The sequence below is a fragment of the Tenrec ecaudatus genome, chromosome 1 (genome assembly GCF_050624435.1).
Source record: "Tenrec ecaudatus isolate mTenEca1 chromosome 1, mTenEca1.hap1, whole genome shotgun sequence".
NCBI lineage: Eukaryota > Metazoa > Chordata > Mammalia > Afrosoricida > Tenrecidae > Tenrec > Tenrec ecaudatus.
Genome location: NC_134530.1, coordinates 214,172,345 through 214,185,183, shown reverse-complemented (window position 1 = coordinate 214,185,183; position 12,839 = coordinate 214,172,345). Strand labels below are relative to the sequence as shown.

The 12,839-nt window shown below is 39.2% G+C and overlaps 1 protein-coding gene across 1 annotated transcript in view; it reads right to left on the bottom strand.

The window, feature by feature from the left end:
* Positions 1–11,789, bottom strand: part of CRB1 (crumbs cell polarity complex component 1) — a 218,993-nt gene extending 207,204 nt beyond the window's left edge. The window contains 1 exon segment of the mRNA XM_075541873.1: positions 11,762–11,789. Coding sequence (XP_075397988.1) covers positions 11,762–11,789 — 28 coding nt within the window.
* Positions 11,790–12,839: the final 1,050 nt, after the last annotated feature.

Sequence of the window (12,839 nt, the reverse complement as noted above, 5' to 3'; positions counted from 1 at the left end):
ATGAAAAGAACAACCCTTCCTTGAGGAGCCCTGGTGTCTCAGTGGGTTACTCATTGATCACAAGATCAGCAGTTCAATCCCATCAGCCACTCCATAGGGAAGACATTAGCCTGTCTGCTCCTATGAAAGTACAGCCTTGTAAACCCAAAGGGGGAACATCTACCCTATCCTCTAGTTGGAATTCACTCAGGAAACTGTGAGTTTGTTTTAGTTGAAGGACCCTTCTGTGAATATTGCTATTGCTATCAATTCATCTTGAAACCATCTTCATATCAACCCCCCTTGACCATCCCTTGTCCTCTGAGAAAATTGTCAATATTGTACCTTTGGAATAAAATTTTAAAAGTCAGCATAACCACCTGAGCTGAGTGCTCTGATCCAGCAGATGCAACGGAAGCTACTGTTTGGGTTATACTCCTATCTTGAGGCACCCAGGGAGAGTAAGCCTGGTGTATGAGGATAAGCTAAACATGATGATGTAACTTTATAGAAAACATCACTAAACAAAAATCCCAAAACATTAAACTATTGTTTCTCACCATGTCCTCCTTCTAGGAACATACACGCTAATGGAGGGGGTTCTCTCTCTGTAACGTTTCCCTGAAGAATGTGCTACTTTTATGTTTATACCAATCAAGTCACTTCTCCAAGGGCTCAAGTAAGGCTCCTTTTAGATGTTCTTTGAGTTTAAGGAACAGAAAGTATGTAGGGCAAGATCAGGGTGTACAGTTGATGGAGTAAGGCTCCTTGGTGGAATTATCATAGGCCAGTCCTCGTTATCCTCAAAGAGTTGTTAGTTGTATGTCTTTAATATAAAAAGTATCATTGGTGGATTTACATCCCTTTTCTAGTCTTTGAAAAACGATGGTAGTTTACACTTAGAGCACATGGCAATCAGGCTAGGCACCTTCTAATCTCAGAAGAAGACTGGTGCTACGGTATTGGACAGTGCAGACAGACCACAACAGCTTTGTCAATGTTTCTACAGTAAACTACTACTAGAAAAATACTGCGACTATTGATATGAGCGTGCTGGTGCTTGTTTTGCTGATTAATTGGTTTTACCATGGGGAAATTTGCCCTGCTTATTTATGGCTCAGTAACACGGCACAAAGAGAGAATGGTTTGCTTTGTCAGGTCATTATAAGATGCGGATGAAATTTGGGGACAGCCTGGTTACTGCGGTGACTGGGTAACTTGAAAGCCATCATGAATAGATTCTTTTCTCTCTTTATTCAGCTAATGCCCCATGGCACTGAGGACAACAACTACAGTGCCATTGTGTCTTTGGTCCGGAGAAGATTTAGAGGCGTTTATGAATTGCCCCCTGACTGGTGTATCCTGACCCATGCAGCGTCTCAGTACACACAGACATCGCTGCTCACCCGCACGGCCTTTGGGCACACATGGAGAAGGGGTCTTGATCTCCCAGGGATCTGTTTGGCAACTGCGCACCAGAAGGCTGTGGCAAGAGCATACGTAATGAGTTCGGAGGCTTCCTTGCTGTGCAGGAGACACCAGGGACATAAGAATACTGTAGCAGTGTTTGAAAACTCAGAGGGAGATGTGTGGCTGCTGACATCCTTCTGAGAGTTGAAAGAGAACCCTCGTGTTTGGAATTGGCAGCTTAGCTAAATAGAAGAGAATGAAAGGCAAAGAATAGTTTTATTCTAGAAAATTCATGGCTGTACATGCACTTTATGTAAAAAGATAAGGCGCCGTGCCTTAGAAGTAAAATAGCCTCTTCTAAGAATATGCCTCTTATTGTCCATAGCCGCCTCCTTTAGGAGGGCTTGGGGACATTGTGGCTAAATATTTGGCAAGTAGGTGGGGAAACGAAGCAAGGATTCAAGCAAGGTCTTCATTTTAAATCAATATATATATTTAAAAGTAAATGTTTTAAGAACACAAACTCTTTAAACTTATATAGTCCTTTAAACATAAAGACCATATTATTACTCATCATTATAGATACTCCCAACAGAGATAGGTAATCAGTAATTCATTATTATAGTGAACTGAGCAAGCTTAATCCCTATAGACCTTAATTTAACTATATGACTACATTCAGACCTTCTATCATTTTTCCTTTTGATAAATTTTACCCAGACCACCACCACTACTTTTGTCTCATTTGTCTGCCATACGTTCTCGTTGATCTCTAGCTCCTACGGGCTCTCAATTGAGGTAGTGTATGAGATGAGAGCTTTTGTTTTCTTCTGTGTGGTTGTTAAAATGTGTGTAACTTAATGAATTCAGAACAATTTCACTCAACTTCCTTTTCTAATGCCTATTGAATTATTAGTCAGATAAGGGCTATGCCTAATTTGAAGAAAACTGAAGAACATAATAAAACATGGCTGTCTGGGCTCCTTCAATTAGAGAAGAAAGACAGCCACCCATCAGAGACCCGTGCGGTGTGCAATGACCGTACGTGCGCGAGGTTTCGCTGCGGTGATCTGAGAGAGCTCATAGATGCAGTAAGGACTGCTTCCTGCTTGTCACCTTATGCGCTAATCTGATCAGAGAAGCGGTTCCAAGGGATTTTTGATTTCCTGATGAGAAAATAGAGTTAAGATGCTATTAATTACTTCCAGAAGTAAAAGCACGTAAGATTCTATCAGTCAAGTCAGGTCTTCCTTGTGCAATTAAACATTTAAACACTATAAAATAATCTTAAGGCTCCAGTCAGATAAGCCAGCTAGTAGCTATGCTGCCAGAGGACACACATCCTGTGGTACAGAAGGGGTTAAGGGACCCTTAATGAGACGGTTTACCTCAGGTCTATTTCTAAAGCACCCCATCATGTTGTTATAGAAACCATGTGTGGCTGAAAATCTCCCATCATGATTATCGCTATAGTAACCACCAAAAGACAAGAAGCTAATTTTTCATCCATTTACAATCACCCTCTCCTATTGCTTCTAAATGCACCTATGTTCCTGGGAAGAAGGGGGGGGCACAAATAAAATTCATAGAGGAGAAAAAATAAAGCAGAAGAAAACATTTTTTTAAATGAGGGCACCCTATAGCAATTAAAAAAAAATCTGAGTATACTCAGTTGAGCTTTTGTAGACTGAAGAAATTACAATTAGGCAACCCAGCCAGCTTTTAAATTAGTGACAAAATCTCTTTATTTCCATCTGTTCAACTTGAAGAGAAGCAATAAAAATTAGTTGTGAAAACATTGCCATACTCATGTTTTTGAAACCACCATTGGACATTTTAGAGAATTTCCCAACAGACTATCTCCCTGCCTAATGTTGCCTGCCCTAGCTTATGTTAACTTAAGTATATAGGGGAGTTGCCTTATGATAGTTTTTATGTCATTATTCATTCTGATGTGGTATTCTGTTTAAAAACTCAGCTATTGGTAATCATACTTCAGCACATCTCCCCCCTCCCCACCACAGCCAACTAACACAAAGCAGGCAGAAGTCCACTCTTGTTTTATCACTATTCTATACACAAAGTATTTCTTTAATTTCTTGCCTGGGCCTTCATCTTTTCATTACCACTTGCTTTCTATGTTAGTAAGTAGCAAATTTGTCAGTTGGATTTTATATATATTGGGTTTTATGCAGTAGTCTAGCAAATCCATACTGAGACTGATGTTTCAATAGTCAGTGGTCAGAGTTTTTTGCACAAAACTCCTGGCTTATATGTGCCGAGAACTGGATGACAGCAATGGTGTTTTAAACTCCTCCTTCTAGTGAAGATCCTAGCTTTGTCTAAGGTTCCTTCTTTGATCACAACCTAGATAAGGGCCCATGGAGGCGGGAAAGATGATTGCTCTCAAAAGCTACTATCCAGACATGTGAAAGCAGGCTACCCCTTCTGCACAGTTCACCTGTGAGATAATCTTGTCAAAAGAGCTAGCACGAGGAATAATTGTTATTTTCTAAGCATTTTATCAAGGAGTAGATCATTCAAAAGGCGTTGAAGTCACTTTCATAATAGTTAACACTGTACTGTAAACCAGACAAACTTAAAATGCACTTAATTAATCACAAAGATAAGGACACCATCATTTAGTTCATTGGACTGGAAAAGTATTTTTAACGACAGTCTAACCAAAGATACATGTTGCTACAAATGTGCCTGTGTTTCAGCTGGTTATATTTGTTGCGCTATTTGGATTGGTGAAGTCTATCTGAATAAAAACTGACAGGTGTCTGATACTTTTCTCAACACGCAGAGTTGTAACCATCAGCACTATTCGCTTCCCATCTGTTTGTTTGTGTTTTGTGCAGGTCTAGTTTTGGAGCCAAGAGAAAGAAAATGTTTGGAACTGTGTTTTTGGCTGAACTATATTGACACATTATTTATAGTCCATTCCCAACTTTTGCCAAAGTGGCCAGCATGCAATCATGAATGGCTTATATACGTAAAACTCTGTTTAACACAGAGACCACCACCAGTTGCCAATGAGTCGACTCTGGCTCCTGGCAAACCATGTGTGTCCAAACAGAAAGGAGATTGTCAATAGCTGATTGTTAACAACTAGACCACCGGCTCCCTCTTTTCCGGGGCATCTCTGAGTGCACTCAAATCTCCTGCACAGATCTTGTAGCTCATTTGTTGTATCCTTTCCTCCTCAGTGCATAACAATTGTGACATACGGCTGTTCTTCTCCACTGTCCACGTCTAGCTTCGATGGAGTTGTGGGCATAGAATGTGCCCTCTTGATGAACAAAAAAAATGTTAAAGTGGAAAATATATAAGATGAACTATTTTCGCCTTGGGCACAGGTTGTTTAGAACTATGAATTTTGTTTAGAACAGGTCGTTTAGAACTATGAATTTATTTCTGAGAAATAAAGAGAATGATAACCTGTACGTTGCTGTATGGTCAGGGAAAGGGATGCAATTAGAGAGGAGGAGTGTTGCTGAAGAGGATGAGATCAGCGTCTTGGGTTGCAGACTCAGATTGGACAGGTCAGGATGTCAGAGAAGAGGGAAACACTTGGAATCCTATGGCTCCAAACATCTGTGTCGCTATTTAACATGGGTGTGTGACCAAGAGCTAAGGCTCTGAGGGATGTAAATAACAATAAAAAAAGAAAACCTTATTAACTTAGAGTGGATTAAAACTCATAATGACCCGATAGCCACCCTATGGAACAGAGTAGTACAGCCATGTAGGTTTCTATGACCTTACCAGCTCAGACAGCCTCGTCTTTCTCTTGTGGAACAGCTAATGGTTTCTAACTACTGACCTTCTTGTTAGCAGGTCAGTTAGCAGCCTAACATGGAACCCACTACACCAAGAGAGCTTCAAATTCCAAACATTAGGCAGTTGCAATTCCAGCCTAGCCATAGTTGACTACTCTCACTCAATATCAAAAGCATTGCGAAACAAGAGACATTGAGCTTTAAGAATAAGGACCACACACATCAAGGAAACGTGTCCTAAATTCAAAACCAAAGCGTAACTCTTCAAAAAATAAAACAGAGTCTTGGTGACACTGTGGGTTAAGCCTTAGCTACTTCACCCCAAGGTCAGCAGTACACACTCACCCGCTGCTCTGCAGGAGAAAGCGGAATATGCCTCCTCTGTTACAGATAGCTCTCTCTAAAACACGGGACAGAGCAGCAGTGAGTCGAGACTGATTTGACAGCAGGGAGCTTGGGTGGTTTTTTATAGGGTCAAAAAGATCCGGTCACTTGTTAAGCTATCTGCCAGAAGAAAGTGTCAATCCTTCATGAAAGGCCTTCTACAACAACCATCTGCAAATCTAACATGCAATAAACACTTATTAGACATCTGAGAAAACCATAGAGTATGACGTAACATCAAAAGGGAAGAATCAAGATCACCAAAATGTTGAAATTAGCAAACAAAAATTGAATATCATAAGTATATATAGAAAAAGATTAGCATAATTAAATAAAGAAGCCAAAAATATAAGCAGAGAAATATAAGCCAAAAATATAAGAATAGAATCAAATGGGAATTCTAGAATTGTAACGCATAATATTTAAAATAAATAATTTTTGTGGGATAGTTAGTATATTAAGGCCAGGAGAAGGAAACATTCATGAATCTGATTACATACAACTTAACAAATAAAACATAACATAATTATATTTAAGAATCGAATGCAATTTGAACTTGTTCATTCATTCATTCTGAGGCAAGAAAAATGGAGAAAAGTAATACACCTCTAAAATTTATTGTACCACGTATTTACTCTGAGTTAGGAATGAATATACTAAGTATTGGAAATGCAAAAATAAGTAAGACTTTATTTGCAAAATAAATAGGACTTTATTTGTGGCCTCTGTGGTTTCTTAAGGAGCAAAGGTGGTGGAAAAGAAGAAGGCTTTCAATGAGGATGGTGAAGAACCAGGTGTGGTGTGGCTCTGTGGTAGATGGGGTCCCATTTTACTAAGCATGAACTGGTAGGGAAGCGAACTGGTCTCTCTTGATAACATGTCCAAAGTATGTAAGATAAACTCTCACTATCCTTCCTCCCAAGGAACATTCTGGCTATACTTCTTCCAGAATAGATTTGCTTTTTTATGATTATGATTATTCAAGGAGCACTTTACTGATAACCTATATAATCCTTTCAAGATAAGTCTTCAAGAATTGACTATATAAATATGTAGAATGGAAATCTCTTATTGTCCTTTTACCATTTCAGCAGAAAAACTCCTCTATCAATATGTATCTTGTTTTTCATTTTAATTGTTTATTATAGGTTAGACATTGGGCTACTAACCACAAGGTTAAAGGCTTTAACAAACCCATCACTTCTTGTGAGGAAGACAGGCTGTCTGTTTCTATAAAAACTCCGTGTAGAGTCTCTATGAGTTGGAATCAAATAGATGGCAGTGCACTTAGATTTTGGTTTTGGTTAGAATATAATAAAAATTCAATCAGTTAAGAAAATATTCAAAATACTCAACCTGTGCTAATCATACAAAGGTAAATAATACCATCTAAGACTTCAGGAAGCACAATTACTGGGGAAGGGAAATATATGTATAAATAAATGCAATAAACTGTCCTATGCAATCTGTTCAGAAGCTCAATAATGAAAATATATGTTTTATACAAGAAAGGCCTCACATAGGATGTTACTCTCTAAGAGTACATTAAAAGATGGGTAGAACTTTTTAAGAAGATTGAGAGAGAGAGAGAGGAAGTATTCAAGACAGGGCAGCACATACACCACCATGAAAATCTGAGAAAGCTTAACCTACTATCAAATTTCAATCCAAGTGTGACAGATGTTAAGACATGAAGCTGAACAAGTGGGTAAGACTTACATCCCCCTCAAATCACTAATGAGCTTTGAGCTTCTCCTTACAGCAAGAAACAAAGACATAACACACAGGCTGCCCTGCCTTCTATAATCAATTACTGATGTTGTAATTATCATGGCACTTCACCACACCTCCCAATGAGTCCCCAAAGAGTCTAAAAATCTTTCACAACACAGCATGCTAGGAAAGCATGCCAGTCAACTAATGTTGACACTGCAGGATTTGACATAAAAAATTTTGAACCACATTGTATTTCTGAAAGATGGTATGGGTAGTGCCATAAAGAAGGAATAGGAGGACATGGCTTCAAGCAACATTATATTCCAGTTGAATATAATGAATTCCTAGTTGTACTAGTGCAGGCTATAAAATAAAAGTATCAAGAGGGGAAATTCAACATGCTGGGTAATACAGATGGGAAGGAAAAAGAAAAACCACACTAAACTATTATCTTTTACTAGGATGATTTATTATTTCTTGTTCTCTTTGTGAAAGTTTCTAGCACCTTGAGGGGATAAGGGTAAAGGTTGACAAAAATGTTAATATGGGGTCCAGGTAGAATCATCTGCTCGGTGCTACTGTTGTTAGATCAGAAAATTAAAAGGTAAGGAGGCCAATATTGGGAGGCTGGGTGCTAAAAATAGATTCAGTATACTAGGGTCTGGTTCAGACCTCGCCCTGCAATTTTAATCCACGGAGTGATTCGAGAACCTGATGAAACACTCACTCTTAAGTGAAACACATCTGCCAGGCGGCTCCGCTACTCCCTCACCAGATCCAGTGGGATGGCCTATGCCACCCTGTCCTACATCCAAGATATGAGACTTGAAGCTTGCAGTAATTTTCCCAGGCTGCTATATAAAGGTGGTCATAATCCTAGGCTCTTGAAGAACCTCTGAGACCTACCCACGAGACCTCACACTGAAGTTTCCCTCTCTGCTATCCACCCTGACCTTGCATTGTTGGGCTTTGAATTCTCACTCCCCAGTCATGAACAGAGTGACTACATTGGTCATCACCTTTTCCCTTCTTGCCAGCTCCTTGTCTGCTGGTGTGGGTAACATAGATAATTAGTCACTAAATTTTAGCAAATGAGGAGTCCCTGGGATATTTGCCCATGACATAACTGTGAAGGAGAGCTGGGAGTGACACAGGAGTGCAGAGGAGAATTCAGATCCAGTTGGCCCCCAAACCACTCAACTGATCTGGTCCCATTTCCCTTGGGGACAATGTAGCACAGCCCTGATACCAGGACACCCCACAAGCCCACTTTAAAAAGAAAAAAAAAATTAATGCTTACAATTCCAGGATGTGTTCTTTTAGATAACTTTGAATGTAAGCCACCACAAACCTAGTTATGGTCTATTAGCATGGTATTAGCATAACAAGAGAAGCATAAATCTAATCCCCAGAGCCAGACTACAATTTTAACATAACAAAACAGGACTGGACAGGGCCTGAAAGACCCAGCTCAAGCTCCAAACTGGCTGTTCCAGTTTTGGGCTCCACAGAGTCATAAAAAGACTGCAAATTATGGCAAGAAAATCCAGACCAGACCTGTTTCCTTGCTGCATTCCTGACCCAGTGGTATACCTGGACCAGTGGTATACCTACCGTCACCAGCCTCAGCACACCTTCCATGGCACCCAGTTTGTCCAAAATGACACACAGACAATAACATACCTCAACAACCTCAACAAGAAAAACAAATGCAATAGCAGAAGAAATTTCTAAACCTAATGACATACCTAGAAGAAACAGCAGATTCACAGAAGAATCTGCAAAAAAAAGAAATCTCCAGAATGCAGCTTGGAGTAATACAGGACATGAGGGAAGCAATGGAGAATAAGGATGCAAAGATAGAGGGAATGAAGTCCATGTACCAAAGGGAAATATAAGAACTAATGGATGGGGCAACAGAAGCAAAGCACACGATAATCAATAGAATAGAACAGGTGGCGAATCATACCAGCAATCTTGAGGAAAACCAGATAGACTTCAACAAAAAATGGGAAAGACAGTTAAAGCAGATAATCAAAGTAGCAGAAGAAAACCTGAGGTCAATGACAGATGCTATGAAGAAGTACAATATACAAATAACTTTCTTTCAGAACAAGACACAAAGAAATCTACAGGTAAACTAGCAAGGGAATTCCTGGGAGCAAGATTCCCCACCTTAATGAATGAGAATGAGACATTCATACAGGAAGCAGAGCGGACACCATTTAAACTAAACTTCAGGAAGAACAGCCAAGGTACATAGTAGTTAAATTATCCAACTTTAAGGAAAAAGAGAAAATCTAAGAGCAACAAGAGATAACAAAACAGTCTTATTTTCATTAAAAAAAAAAGTCACACAAAATGGCGCTCAGGTAAGACTATGCTCAGATCTATCAGTAGATACCATGAAGAGGAGGAGAGAGTATAGTAGCATCTTCTGCAATCTGAAAGAAAAAAATGTCAACCTGAGATTCTCTACTCTGCCAAACTATCTCTTAAGATAGATGGTTACATAAGAGTTTTCCCGGACATGGAAAAGCTCCAAGAATACACCTTAAGACACCCAACCCTGTGGAAAATCCTTGACAACTCATTGTGGTCAGAAGACCAACATCCACCAAGGACAAGTGGGAGACCGCCATAAAACTCAACTCCATCCAGAAGTCAACACGCTGAAAACAATGACCAAAACAACTGCCTCAGAGGGAAAAGAAGGCAAGAATGAAACTCCCCACATAAACACAGTACACTGATATGAAGGGAGATAGGAAAACACCCAACACAAAAAGTATGAGATGGCACCAATGAATCCATAGATGGCAGTAATAACTCTGAATGTCAACACCCTGAACGTGCCCATTAAAAGACAACGGTTAGCAGACTTCCTCAGAAAATATCACCCATCAATCTGTTGCCTGCAAGAGACATATCTTACGCTTGCAGACAAAAATAAACTAAGAATAAAAGGCTGGCAGAGAATATACTAGGTAAACAGCAACTGAAAAAAAGCAGGGGATGCAATCCTAATCTCTGATAAAATTGGCCTCAAGGTCTAAACCATAACAAGAGACAAAGAGGGACAATGTATAATACTCAAATGATCAGTAGACTAGGAACTAGTAATGATAATAAATAAATATGCTCTAATGAGAAACCTGCAAAATTCATCAAACTATTCAAAAGATGGAAAAGAAACCACAGACTCAACAATCATAGTAGGTAACTTTAATATACCAATATCAGAGAAAGATAGATCAATGGGAAAGAAGCTCAGCAAGGAGGCTACAGAGCTAAACACTGCAATTAGGCAACTGGACCTGAGAAACATTTATAGAGAGCTCCATCCAAATGCAAAAAAAAAAAAAAAATCACATTGTTTTCAAGTACACATGGCTCATTTTCAAAATAGATCACATGCTGGGACACAAGTCAAGTCTGAGTAAATTCAAACACATAGAGATCACACAGACATCCCTCTTAGATTACCATGCCATATGGCTGGAGATCAACCAAGGTTGACCAGAAAACCATGGCAAATAACTGGATGATAACCATCTTCTCTGAGACTAATGGGTACTGGCTCAGATTAGAGAGGAAATTAGGAAGTTTTTGAAACTAATGATTATGAGAATAGAGCATACTAAAACCGATGGGATACAGCAAAAGAAGTTATCAGAGGAAGCTTGGTAGCAATGTATGTATATATTAAAAAGGAAGAGAGACTTGACTGATATATTATCATGAAACTTCCAGCAACTAGAACAAAGTCAACAGAACAAACCCTTCAATAGTAAAAGGGGGAAAAATCTGGCACTGTGGGAAGAACACGAGAACAATGCAAAAAATCAATGCAACAAAAATGCAGGTTATTTGAGAGGATCAACAGGCATCTGGCAAGTCTAATCAAGGAAAGGAAGGAGCTAGCATCAATAGCAAGAATGAGGAATGAAAAAGGGGAAATCACAATGGACCTCACTGAGATTAAAAGGATAAACACAAAGTACTATTAAAATCTGTACTCCAATGAATTCAACAATGTGGAAGACATTGACAAATACTTGGAGAAACAATACTTCCCTAGATTATCCCAGAAAAAGGTCAAGAACCTCATCAGACCCATAGCAAAAGAAAAATAGATATGGTTATCAGAAACTACCAATGAAAAAAGCTCCCAGACCACACAGCTTCACAGGGGAATTCTACTAAGCATTCATGGAAGAGTTGACACTGATCCTCCACAAATTATTCTAGAGCATACAAAAGGATGGGAAACTCCCAGCTCATTCTATGAAGTCAGTATAATTTTGATACTCAAACAGGGCAAGGATCCCACAGGAATAGAGAACTACAGACCGATATCTCTAATGCGCATAAATGCAATAATCCTTAACAAAATATTGGCCAATAGAATATAAAAGTATATAAAACATATCAGCCATCATGATCAGGTGGGATTCATTCCAGGAATGCAGGGATGATTTACTTACCTGAAAGCCCATCAGTATTATTTGCCATGTTGATAATAAAGAGGATAAAAATTACATAATAATATCGATAGACACAGAAAAGTCATTTGACAACATCCTACATCCATTCCCAATTACGACACTCAAGTTAATACAAGCTATTTACAAAAATCCAATAGCCAACATCATAGTCAATGGCGAAAAGACAAAAACAATCCCACTGAAAAAGGGGGCCAGAGGTGAATGTCCCTTGTCTCTACTTCTTTTCAACATCATACTGGAGGTCCTAGATCAGTGGTTCTAAACCTTCCTAGTGCCGTGACCCTTTAATACAATTCCTCATGTTGTAGTGACCCCAAACCATAACATTATTTTCATTGCTACTTCATAACTGTAGTTTTGCTACTGTTATGAATTGGGCAACCCCTGTGAAAGGTCATTCGACCCCCAAAGGGGTTGTGACCCACAGCTTGAGAAGCACTGTCCCAGATATTTTCTCTTTTTATTATTCAATCATTTGTTTTCTTTTTGTTTAGTCTCTGTTATTATTGTTTTGCCTACCAATATAAGACAGACATAGGAAGCAAGCTGGAGGCAAATGCAATGGGACTGACAGGAGAGGCAAGATAAGGGAGCGGTGAGCAAACAACACCATGGACAGGGGAAAAACTAGGGTATTAAGATCAACAATGAGGAGGACATAGAGATTCCGGTGGTGGTGTTGAAGCAACAGAAATCTAGCTACAAGGAATTACTAAGAAGCAGAAGAAGGGCGTGTGTGATGGTGGGGCAGGTAAAAGGAAACAGGAAAGATCTAGGAAGCAAAGCTTTGGATAGAGGCTTAAATATAGGTGTGTACTTATATAAATATATTAATTCATAAAAATAGAGGTATTGGTCTGTGTGCATATATTTTTATGGCAATATATTGAGGAAGTAGACTTTTGGCTCGTCTGCTCAAGCCCTCTCTCAATGCAAGAACATCTGGCATTCTGATGCTCACCCTCCAAAAACTGTTGTTGAAGACAAAATGGATGCATAAGTAAATGTGGTGAAGAAAGCTGATGGTGCTTGGATATCAAAAGATATCGTGTTTGGA